The following is a 12,628-nucleotide window of genomic DNA, read 5'->3' as shown; positions in this document are numbered from 1 at the left end:
GCTGAAGCAGTAAGGAGCAACCAGAAAGTACTTAAAGGCTGTGTAGAATATATAGCGGATAGGGTACATGTGAACGTACCCTAAGGATTAAAATACACAGCTGTGTGAAGCCCATGATATGCCATATATAGCCTGTGTGCAGCATATGACATACATAGGATATACACCATATGCTGCACACAGGCTATATACCATACACTGCTCTCAGGCTATATATCATATGCTGCACACAGGCTATATATCATCTACTGCTCTCAGGCTATACTGTATATCATATGCTGCACACAGACTATATACAGTATATACCATATGCTGCACACAGACTATATACAGTATATACCATATGCTGCACTCAGACTATATACAGTATATACCATATGCTGCACACAGACTATATACAGTATATACCATATGCTGCACACAGGCTATATGTCATATGCTGCACACAGAATATATACAGTATATACCATATGCTGCACACAGACTATATACAGTATATACCATATGCTGCACACAGGCTATATATCATATGCTGCACACAGACTATATACAGTATATACCATATGCTGCACACAGACTATATACAGTATATACCATATGCTGCACACAGACTATATACAGTATATACCATATGCTGCACACAGGCTATATATCATATGCTGCACACAGACTATATACAGTATATACCATATGCTGCACACAGACTATATACAGTATATACCATATGCTGCACACAGACTATATACAGTATATACCATATGCTGCACACAGGCTATATACAGTATATACCATATGCTGCACCCAGAGTATATACAGTATATACCATATGCTGCACACAGACTATATACAGTATATACTATATGCTGCACACAAACTATATACAGTATATACCACATGCTGCACACAGGCTATATATCATATGCTGCACACAGACTATATACAGTATATACCACATGCTGCACACAGACTGTATACAGTATATACCATATGCTGCACACAGACTACAGAATTATTATCTCATGCAGTTTTGCCACAATTTCAGCTGATACAGTAAAACTCTGCTATTAAAAAGCAGCGTGTGTATTATGGCAAAGAGCAATATTTCCCTTTTCACTTCAGGGTTCCCTACCAAATAGTTTTCTACAAAAAAACAAAGAAAAAACATGTAATTCAGTGACTCACAGGTGACGTCTTCTTTAATCTCAGGTGTCACTTTCCTTTTCCTCTCCATCTGGCCTGGACCTCCAGGATGATTTCTTGCAGCTACAATTCTTCATACCATATGCTGCACACAGACTATATACAGTATATACCATATGCTGCACACAGGCTATATACAGTATATACCATATGCTGCACCCAGAGTATATACAGTATATACCATATGCTGCACACAGACTATATACAGTATATACCATATGCTGCACACAGACTACAGAATTATTATCTCATGCAGTTTTGCCACAATTTCAGCTGATACAGTAAAACTCTGCTATTAAAAAGCAGCGTGTGTATTATGGCAAAGAGCAATATTTCCCTTTTAACTTCAGGGTTCCCTACCAAATAGTTTTCTACAAAAAAACTAAGAAAAAACATGTAATTCAGTGACTCACAGGTGACGTCTTCTTCAATCTCAGGTGTCACTTTCCTTTTCCTGTCCATCTGGCCTGGACCTCCAGGATGATTTCTTGCAGCTACAATTCTTCTCTTTACAACCTGCAAGACAAACATCTCAGGCTCCGCACATTTCCTTCAATTTCCTTCCCTTTTTTCTTAATGAGTGTGTGGGTTTTCCCCTGTATGTAGCATCCTCTGCTGTGCTCCCATATAGTAATAATGTCCCCTGTGCCCACATATAGTAATAATATCTCCTGTTGTGCCTCCGTATAGTAATAAAGTCCTCATGTTGTGCCCACTTATAGTAATATTGCCCCCTGCTGTGCCATCATATAGTAATAATGTCCAGCCCTGCTGTGCCCCCTGCTGTAATGTGCTTCCATAGTATATACCCCCTGCTCTAATGTGCCTCCATAGTATATGGCCCATGCTCTGATATGTGTCCCCATACATAGTATATACCCCTGTTCTGATATGTGTCTCCATACATAGTATATACCCCCTGCTCTGATATGTGCCCCCATAGTATATGCCCCCTGCTGTAATGTCCCCTTACATAGTATATGCCCCCTGCTCTGATATGTGTCCCCATACATAGTATATACCACCTTCTCGAATGTGCCCCCATAGTATATGCCCCCTGCTCTGATATGTGACCCCATACATAGTACAGTATATGCCCCCTGCTGTAATGTCCCCATACATAGTATATACCTCCTGCTCTGATATGTGTCCCCATACATAGTATATATACCCCTACTGTAATGTCCCCCATAGTATATACCACCTGCTGTAATGTCCTCCATAGTATATACACCTGCTGTAATGTCCTCCATAGTATATATACCCCTGCTGTAATGTCCCCCATAGTATATACACCTGCTGTAATGTCCTCCATAGTATATACCCCTGCTGTAATGTCCCCCATAGTATATACCCCTGCTGTAATTTTCCCCATAGTATATACCCCTGCTGTAATGTCCTCCATAGTATATACCCCTGCTGTAATGTCTTCCATAGTATATACCCCTGCTGTAATGTCCCCCATAGTATATACCACCGGCTGTAATGTCCTCCATAATATATACCCCTGCTGTAATGACCCCCATAGTATATACCCCTGCTGTAATGTCCCCCATAGTATATATACCCCTGCTGTAATGTCCTCCATAGTATATACACCTGCTGTAATGTCCTCCATAATATATATACACCTGCTGTAATGTCCTCCATAGTATATATACACCTGCTGTAATGTCCTCCATGGTATATACCACCTGCTGTAATGTCCCCCATAGTATATATACCACCTGCTGTAATGTCCTCCATAGTATATATACCACCTGCTGTAATGTCCCCCATAGTATATATACCCCTGCTGTAATGTCCCCCCCCCCCTTCCCCTCGGCACTGACAGGTTACCTGCATGGTGTATACTGGGTGCTGGAGGCCGGCACTCCAGCACCCAGTACTACTGAGCGGCACCCCCCGGCTGGCAGTAGTACTAGGTACTGGGGTGCCGCTTTGGTTGATGCCCGCTCCTCTCATCAAACAGACGTGATGGAGGAAGGAAGGAGGCCGGGGACTTAATTTGGGGACCGCTTCTGTCCAGTGTCGGACTGGGGCACCTGGGGCCCACCAGTATAGAACCAGTGAAATGTGACATGCTGACCCGCTCCTTTCCTGGATTCATCTGTATCTGTGACAAATCCCTTGTAAATAACATTTTCAGTCGAACTAAAACTCAGGGTATGCTGGGAGTTGTAGTCTCTGAATAAATCACTGTGTGCAGAGTGTCCTGGTGGCTGCAGTCTGTGGGTGACTACTATCAGCCCTGAAGGTCCAGCAATACATCTGTCTACAGTTATGAGAGGATTGTACTGCTGTACTACAACTCCCAGCATATCCTGAGGGCTGCAGACTGTCAGTACATGCTGGGAGTTGTAGTGCCTGCAGCTGTTGTAGTTAGGTCCTATACACTGGATGCTTTGTGGCAGATCAGAATACATAGATCTGTGGGGGCTCAGTGCAAGGAAGTGACCCCAGAACATCACTAATAGGGGACAGAACAAAAACATCTCCCCCTATCCCCTATTAGTGATGTTCTGGGGTCACTTCCCTGCACTGAGCCCCCACAGATCTATGTATTCTTATATGCCACAAAGTGTATAATGCACCTAGGACCCAACTACAAGAGCTGCAGGCACTACAACTCCCAGCATATCCTGAGGGCTGCAGACTGTTCTGGGAGTTGTAGTGCCTGCAGCTGTTGTAGTTGGGTCCTGGAGGCGTTGTGGGAGATCAGAATACAGAGATCTGTGGGGGCTCAGTGTAGGGAAGTGACCCCAGAACATCATTAATAGGGGATAGAACAAAAACATCTCCCCCTATCCCCTATTAGTGATGTTCTGGGGTCACTTCCCTGCACTGAGCCCCCACAGATCTTTGTATTCTGATCTCCCACAAAGCATCCAGTGTATAATGCACACAGGACCCAACTACAACAGCTGCAGGCACTACAACTCCCAGCATTTACTGACAGTCTGCAGCCCTCAGCATACGCTGGGAGTTGTAGTGCCTGCAGCTCTTGTAGTTGGGTCCTAGTTTAAAAATTTGCGCTAGTGTACTGTAGTGACCCCGGGGCTGTGTCAGTACACTACCGCAAACGATACACTGACCCATTAAGACCCCAATGGTACACAGGCTCTGCACAGTATAGAAGTGATTATAGTGCAGTTACTAATGACTCACAGGTGACGTCTTCTCCTTTTGCCGTCGCTCACACTTCGCTTTCTTCTCCATCTGGAGCAGCCATCATGAAGACTTCTCCGACCACAACTCATCTGCAGGCGGGCAGCTGGGGGTGACTGGGGAAGGGAGGCAGCTGAGGGTGACTGGGGAAGGGAGGCAGCTGGGGGGGGACTGGGGAAGGGAGGCAGCTGGGGGGGACTGGGGAAGGGAGGCAGCTGGGGGGGACCGGGGAAGGGAGGCAGCTGGGGGGGGACTGGGGAAGGGAGGCAGCTGGGGGGGGGGACTGGGGAAGGGAGGCAGCTGGGGGGGACTGGGGAAGGGAGGCAGCTGGTGGGGACTGGGGAAGGGAGGCAGGGATAGCAGCTGGGGCAACAGGGGGAGGGGAAGAAGCTGGGGGGCAGGGAGATCAGCTGGGGCAACCGGGGGAGAACCTGGGGAACAGGGGGAGCAGCTGGGGTGACCGGGGTAGGGGGGAGAACCTGGGGAACAGGGGGAGCAGCTGGGGTGACAGGGGGAGAAGATGGGAGGGCAGCTGGGGTGGCAGGGGGAGGGGGAGAAGCTGGGGTGACAGGGGGAGAAGATGGGAGGGCAGCTGGGGTGGCAGGGGGAGGGGGAGAAGCTGGGGTGACAGGGGGAGAAGATGGGAGGGCAGCTGGGGTGGCAGGGGGAGGGGGAGAAGCTGGGGTGACAGGGGGAGAAGATGGGAGGGCAGCTGGGGTGGCAGGGGGAGGGGGAGAAGCTGGGGTGACAGGGGGAGAAGATGGGAGGGCAGCTGGGGTGGCAGGGGGAGGGGGAGAAGCTGGGGTGACAGGGGGAGAAGATGGGAGGGCAGCTGGGGTGGCAGGGGGAGGGGGAGAAGCTGGGGTGACAGGGGGAGAAGATGGAAGGGCAGCTGGGGTGGCAGGGGGATAATCTGGGGGTTCAGGGAGAGCAGCTGGGGTGACTGGGGGAGGGAGAGAACCTGGGGAACAGGGGGAGCAGCTGGGGCAACAGGGGGAGAAGATGTGAGGGCAGTTGGGACGGCAGGGGAAGAAGATGGGAGGGCAGCTGGGGTTGCAGGGGGAGAAGATGGGGGCGGCTGGGGTTGCAGGGGGAGAAGATGGGGGGCAGCTGGGGTGGCAGGGGGAGAAGATGGTCGGGCAGCTGGGGTTGCAGGGGAAGAAGATGGGGGACAGCTGGGGTGGCAGGGGGAGAAGATGGGAGGGCGGCTGGGGTTGCAGGGGGAGAAGATGGGAGGGCGGCTGGGGTTGCAGGGGGAGAAGATGGGAGGGCGGCTGGGGTTGCAGGGGGAGAAGATGGGGGGCAGCTGGGGTGGCAGGGGGAGAAGATGGGAGGGAGGCTGGGGTTGCAGGGGCAGAAGATCGGGGGGCTGGGGGAGAAGATCGGGGTAAGCTGGGGAGGCAGGGGGAGAGGATGGGTGGGGGCAGTAGAGGTGACAGGCAGGGAGGGAAGAGGGAGCGGTCGGGGGGCTGAGGGATCAGCTGGGTGGCAGGGCGACCAGTCGGGGGTCAGGGGGATTAGCCGGCTTACAGGGAGACCAGCCGGGGGTCAGGGGGATTAGCCGGCTTACAGGGAGACCAGCCGGGGGTCCGGGGGATTAGCCGGCTGTCAGGGGGACCAGCCGGGGGATCAGCAGGGCGGCAGGTACAGAGGCAGGCTGGAAAGGTCTCCCCCATGCAGGGCCGGCGTGAGCTTCCGGTACAGACAGGCCGGAAGCTCACAGTGAAGCCCCGCGATACCCGAACTTCTTCCCTGCTCAGCAGCGTGCGTGTGACGTCATCACGCCGCTGCCAAACAGGAGAGAGGTTTGGGCATAGCGGGGCTGCACTGTGAGCTTCTGGTCTGTGTGTACCGGAAGCTCACGCCAGCCCTGCATGGGGGAGACCTTTCCAGCCTGATCCCCCGGCCGACCCATCACTCCCCTGAGCCCCCCCCCCCCCAAACCGCCCGGGCGCGGAGGGGTTTAACAAAAAAAAAAAAAAAGAAAAGCTCCGGAACTCCCCTTCCGGGTTCCAGCTGGTGGGGGCCCCCTAGTGGTGGAGGCCAGGGGCACGTGCCCCTTGTGCCCCCCCTTTAATCCGGCCGTGGCGAGGAGCACCCCCATTGCATATTAGTCATAGTCCACACAGTATGTCTACATATAACGTACAAACCAAAAACAGTGAGTAGTGCCTGTGATCTCTCCTTTTACACAATAATAAACCATCTTTGCCTACTCTTTGGAAATTCTGTCAATCTCTGACATCCGTTTTTCCTCCCCTGACCGTGCACGCACATTCAGGAACATCCGCAATTCCATGCTCAGGCAGATTCTGCCTTCTACCCAAAGAGTTGGCATGTCAATTCTTTGTACAGAGTGCAGAATGATGTCAATTCTTTGTTAGGGTATGTGCACACTGAGTAATTATGATGGAAACTCCGTTACAGAATTCTCAGCTCGCACCTGGCTGATGCGCCGCTGCCTGAGGTGTCCCGTCCTATCCCCGGCAGCACGCGCATCATAGAGATACCTGTGGCTGTGACTTTCAGTGAGACGCTTTCTGTACCGGAAGTCCCAGCCCCGGCGTACAGGGAGTTCTCTGGTGCGTGCGCTGCCGGGGATAGGACGGGACACCTCAGGCAGCGGCGCATCAGCCAGGGGCAAACGGAGGCTGAAGAAAGAGACAGGATCGACGGGGGAGCGCGTTAGGTGAGTTGTGTGTGTGTTTTTTTTATTTGCTTGCACATAAAAAAGAGGGGGCCATCTATAGGAGAGAGGGGGAGAGGGGAGCCTTCTATAGGAGGGGGGGCATCTATAGGAGAGGGGGCCATCTATAGGAGGGGGGAGGGGAGGGGGCCATCTATAGGAGGGGGGGAGTGGAGGGGGCAATCTATAGGAGAGGGGGCAATCTATAGGAGAGGGGGCCATCTATAGGAGGGGGGTAGGGGAGGGGGCCATCTATAAAGGGGGGAAGAGAGGGGGCCATCTATAGGAGGGGGGAGAGGGGGCCATCTATAAAGGGGGGAAGAGAGGGGGGCATCTATAGGAAGGGGGGAGAGAGGGGGAAATCTATGAAGGGGGAATAGAGAGGGCCATCTATAAGAGGGGGGGGCAGAGGGGGCCATCTATAAAGGGGGGAAGAGAGGGTGCAATCTATAAAGGGGGGAGAGAGGGGTCCATCTATGGGGGGGAGAGGGGGCCATCTATAAAGGGGGGAAGAGAGGGGGCAATCTATAGAGGGGGGAAGAGAGGGGGCCATCTATAAAGGGGGGAGAGGGGGCCATCTATAAAGGGGGGGAAGACAGGGGGCCATCTATAAGGGGGAGAGAGGGGGCCATCTATAAGGGGGGAGGAGAAGGATATCTATAAGGGAGGGGCCATCATAGGGGAGAGGGGGCCATCTATAAGGGGACAACAAAGGGGTAGAGGGGGCCATCTATAAGGGGGACAACACGGGGCCATCTATAAGAGGGGATACACAGAGGGGGCATATATAAGGAGGCTACATAGTGGGGGGCATATACTATAAGGGGGTCACATACAGTCAGCCTACCCACTAAATGAAGGCACAAAGGGGCCAATACAGATGTGCAGTTTGTAGAGAGATGAGGATGGTGCGAGAGTGAGGAGTCTATTATATTTGTCTGTCAGATTCTGTAGACTTGTGGCTTGGAGAAGTTCTCATAATGGCCCAGGGCAGATGGAGAAGAAGATGAAAAGGGAAGAACTCTGATGAGAGAAGACGTCCCCTGTGAGTCACCTGATGTAACTGCCCTGTAATATATTTGGTGTACAAAACCTATGTAGAGTTGCGTCCACCTCTACATGACTGTATGAGGTGATAGTGATCTGTGTACAGTGTGGTAGTGGTAGTCAGTAGCAGCGTTGGTGTTAGGGCCCTATTCCACGGGACGATTATCGTTCGCATAATCGTTAACGATAAACGATCCAAATGACTGCTATTGTGAAAGACCTGAAATCGTTCACCCATTTACATGGAACGATAATCGTTACTTATGATTATTCTTGCGGTTGTCTTGTCGTCGCTATTGCGTTCGTCACTACTGCGAACGATGTCTTATTCAATGCGAACGATTTGCGAACGAGCAACAATAAAAATAGGTCCAGGTCTTACTAAACGATCGATTTCTCGTTCGGTCATTAGTCATTAACTGCTACTCAACCAAACGATTATCGTTTAGATTGGAATGATTTAACGATAATCTGAACCATGATCGTCCCGTGGAATAGGGCCCTTAGTCAGCATGTGGCGGTGTTACTTAGTATGTGGTGGTATTAGTCAGTAGCAGCGGTGTTGTTAGTCAGTATGTGGTGGTATTAGTCTGTGTTTTATTGGTCTTAGTATACAGGATTTGGTCAGTAACAATATGGTGTTGATGCAGGGCTCCAGACTAAAAAATTTACCTGGGAGCCATTGGCTCCTAACCTGAAAAATTTAGGCGCCAAATAGAATATTTGGTCGCCAACATTTTAAACCATGTAAAATTAATGTTATGTTAAATGGGACTTACTGTGTGCAGAGGTTACGGCAGCCTCCTCCTCCTTTAGATTCTTTCTTTTCTTAGTTTGAAAACGTTCAACATGGAAACTTGCAACTTGACAACCATATACAGTCTGACTCAGTACTTCAGCTTCACTTGGCTAGCCTTTTAATGAGGCTTACTCTTCTGAACTTGAACTTAAAGGGAACCTGTCGACCCCCGTGCCGGGGTGACAGGCTCCCAACCCCCCTATACTCACCTCATTGCGCCGGGTCCCGCTTCTGAAGATGGCCGGGTCATGGAGATCTCAGCCGCTGCAGCCCGGCGTGCACACTGAGAGATGAGTCCAACGCTCATAGAGAATGACGGGAGAGTCCAGCGCTCCGTCATTCTCTATGAGCGTTGGACTCATCTCTCAGTGTGCGCGCCGGGCTGCAGCGGCTGAGATCTCCGTGACCTGACCACCTCCAGAAGTGGGACCCGGCGCGATGAGGTGAGTATAGGGGGTTCTAACGGGGGGTTGGGAGCCTGTCACCCCGTCACCGGGGGTGACAGGTTCCCTTTAAAAGCTTGCAACAGTCTATACATACTGAGCTAGACTTATGACTGCAGCCATAGTGACCCCCCACAAGATGTGTATATAGATAGATATATATCTCACCTAGTGACTAATGCAAGTGACCCCCTACAATACAGACACCTGAGGGGCCCTGATAATAATAATTGTGCATATATCTATCTCCCAGTGTCTGCAGCCAGTTTGCCCTACACTTATAGATGGCCCCCTCCCCTTATAGATGACCCCCTCTACCCCCATTATAGATGCCCCCTCCTCCCCCCATTATAGATGCCCCCTCCTCCCCCCCATTATAGATGCCCCCTCTCCCCCCATTATAGATGCCCCCTCTTCTCCCCCCCTTATAGATACCCCCTCCCCTTATAGATGACCCCCTCTACCCCCATTATAGATGCCCCCTCCTCCCCCCCATTATAGATGCCCCCTCTCCCCCCCATTATAGATGCCCCCTTTTCTCCCCCCCTTATAGATACCCCCTCCCCTTATAGATGACCCCCTCTACCCCCATTATAGATGCCCCCTCTCCCCCCCCATTATAGATGCCCCCTCTTCTCCCCCCCTTATAGATACCCCCTCCCCTTATAGATGCCTCCTCTCCCCCCCCCATTATAGATGCCCCCTCTTCTCCCCCCCTTATAGATACCCCCTCCCCTTATAGATGGCCCCCTCTCCCCCCCCTTGAAGATGTCCCCTCTTCTCCCCCCATTATAGATGCCCCCCCCCTTTCCTCTATGCTAAGCAGTATTTAAAGGGAACCATTCACCCCGTGGCCCCCGTTAGAAACAGACATACAGTGACATAAAGGTCAATATACTTACCACATCGCTCCCGGTCCCGTCCCGGATCCCGTTGTTGACACGGAGAAATCGCCGATTCTTCTTCTCCCGCCCATTATGGTAATGAGCTGAGATGAGTCCAACGTCCATAGGAAACGACGGACGAGTCCAACTTATTCATGAGGTCCTCTTCTCGTCGCCGCCCATCCACGCCTCCTGGAACTTGATTGACGTCTTCAGTCTTCTGCCGAATTCCCGCGCAGGCGCCGTTGCGATGGTCTCGTCACCTCTTCTGCGCCTGCGCGGTAAACAGGATACGTGTTCGAGCCAATCGGCGCACGCGCAGTAAACAGTGAAGCTGCGGAGCGGCTTCAATTGTGAACTGCGCATGCGCCGAAAACGACTGTCACGGCGCCTGCGCGGGATCCGGCGAGAAGATAGAAGACGAGGAGGAAGAAGATCCGGCGTCAATCAAGTGTCGGAGGCGGGGAGAAGGCAGGACTTCGGGCCGGCGGCGCTCATTACCATAATGGGCGCGAGAAGAAGAATCGGCGATTTCTCCGTGTCAACAACGGGATCCGGGACGGGACCGGGAGCGATATGGTAAGTATATTGACCTTTATGTCACTGTATGTCTGTTTCTAACGGGGGCCACGGGGTGAATGGTTCCCTTTAAAAAAAACAAACACACAAACTCACCTGACAACCCGCTCCCCCGGCAATCCTGTTCTTCTTCAGGCGCTGTCCCCGGCTGATGCGCGGCTGCCGGGGGTGTCCCGTCCTATCCCCGGCAGCGCGGCGCGTCAGTGAGCTCCCTGTACGCCGGGGCTGTGACTTCTGACACAGGAAGCGTCTCTGACGTGCGCTTCCTGTGCCGGAAGTCAGGGCCCCAGGTAGCTCACTGATGCGCCGCGCTGCCGGGGATAGGACGGGACACCCCCGGCAGCCGCGCATCAGCCGGGGGCCCGGACTTAAAGAGACAGCGCACCGCCGGGGCCAGTCGCAAATGGCGCCCAGATTAATAAATCTGGGCGCCATTTGCAAAATGTCAGTCGCATTGGCGACCATTTTGGTCGCCATCTGGAGCCCTGTGATGGTAGTGGTTGTGGTGTGGCGGTAATATTTCCTCCCTATATACTGGTAATATTGGTCTTAGTATACAGGATTTGGTCAGTAACAGTATGGCGGTAATATGTATGATGATAATATTTCCTCTTCCTATATGCTGGTGTTATTGGTAATACCTGTCTTGGTGTGTATGTGTGTATATATATATATATATATATATATATATACCAGTAGCATCACTTGGTCGTGAAAGATGGGTGTGGGGGGCCCAAGTTGACCTCTCGCACCAGGGCCCAGGAGACATTAACTACGCCCCTGGACATGTCCATTCTTCTGCACAGAGAGAGGAGGTGTGCGAGCCCTCCGATAGACTGCCAGTATGACACAAAGGCTGGCGGTATTCCGCCACTTTTACTCCGTGTGAACTGGCCCTTACATGTGTCACCCAGCCAATACTGCAGTATCGGCCAGATGAACTTCACTTTATTTTAATTGGAATGCAGGCACATTTGGGTGAGCCTGCGCACCAATTTGCCAGGAGCTAGGCTATCTTGTATGGCCGTTTTTCACTGAATAGCGGCCGCACAAAATAGACCTGTCAGTTATTTTGAGCGGCCGCAGAGAACAACGGCCATAATGTATACAGTGTAATGTAATTGATCAATGTCATTAAACGACGGCCGTTGTTGCAACATGCAACAACAGCCGTTGTTTAATGCAAAAATACAGTGTGTGAACATGGCCTAAAGCGATTTTGCAATTTTTATTAACCTCAATTACAGATCTGTAATAAAGCTGTGCGTGAGCAAGGTGCACAATATATATGGATATGATTTGCTGTCAGGTGACACTTATCGCCCTGTGGCCTTTTGGATCTTGCAAAATCACTGAGAAACATGGAAAACTTGCCTTGCCTTCACACGTACCGTATCGCTGCGTATTTATCACTGCGAGTTTCTCGCACATAAATCCACAGTGATACTGATTGCTATAAAGTCAATGTATGTGTATTCTCGCTGCGTTTGGTGCGATTTTTACATGCGAGTTTTGATTTTCACAGGAGAGTTTAACACCACAAACGCAGATACTTTAGTGCGAGTTTCACGATAGGTACGCAGTGATACGGTATGTGTGAAGGCACCCTAATAGGTTTTGATCACTTAACAAACGTATACGTTTAACATGAAAAAAAAAAAGCCTATAAAAAACGCACTGTATAATAAAACACAGTTAGGGTGCCTTCACACCTACAGGATCTGCAGCTGATTTTCTGCAGCAGATTTCATTTAAATAACTGAACACAGCATCAAATCTGCTGCAGATCTGCTGCAGATCCTGTAGGTGTGAACGCACCCTT

At 51.0% G+C, this 12,628-nt stretch overlaps 1 protein-coding gene across 5 annotated transcripts in view; it reads right to left on the bottom strand.

The window, feature by feature from the left end:
* C9H21orf58 (chromosome 9 C21orf58 homolog) overlaps positions 1 to 12,628 on the bottom strand; it is a 42,429-nt gene that overhangs the window by 14,272 nt on the left and 15,529 nt on the right. For 2 of the 5 annotated variants that reach the window (XM_069983091.1, XM_069983090.1), the window contains exons 1-2: positions 4,369 to 4,434; positions 1,614 to 1,716 (exon numbers count right to left, since the gene is read on the bottom strand). The exons of 2 other annotated variants lie outside the window; for them this stretch is intronic. In XM_069983091.1, coding sequence (XP_069839192.1) covers positions 1,614 to 1,716; positions 4,369 to 4,419 — 154 coding nt within the window. In that variant the 5' untranslated portion in view covers positions 4,420 to 4,434. Of the gene's footprint in view, positions 1 to 1,613; positions 1,717 to 4,368; positions 4,435 to 12,628 lie in introns of those variants that run through there. One more of the 5 variants, XM_069983092.1, reaches the window with a different exon arrangement.

This window comes from Dendropsophus ebraccatus, chromosome 9 (assembly GCF_027789765.1).
Source record: "Dendropsophus ebraccatus isolate aDenEbr1 chromosome 9, aDenEbr1.pat, whole genome shotgun sequence".
NCBI lineage: Eukaryota > Metazoa > Chordata > Amphibia > Anura > Hylidae > Dendropsophus > Dendropsophus ebraccatus.
This window is presented reverse-complemented; position numbering and strand designations above follow the sequence as displayed.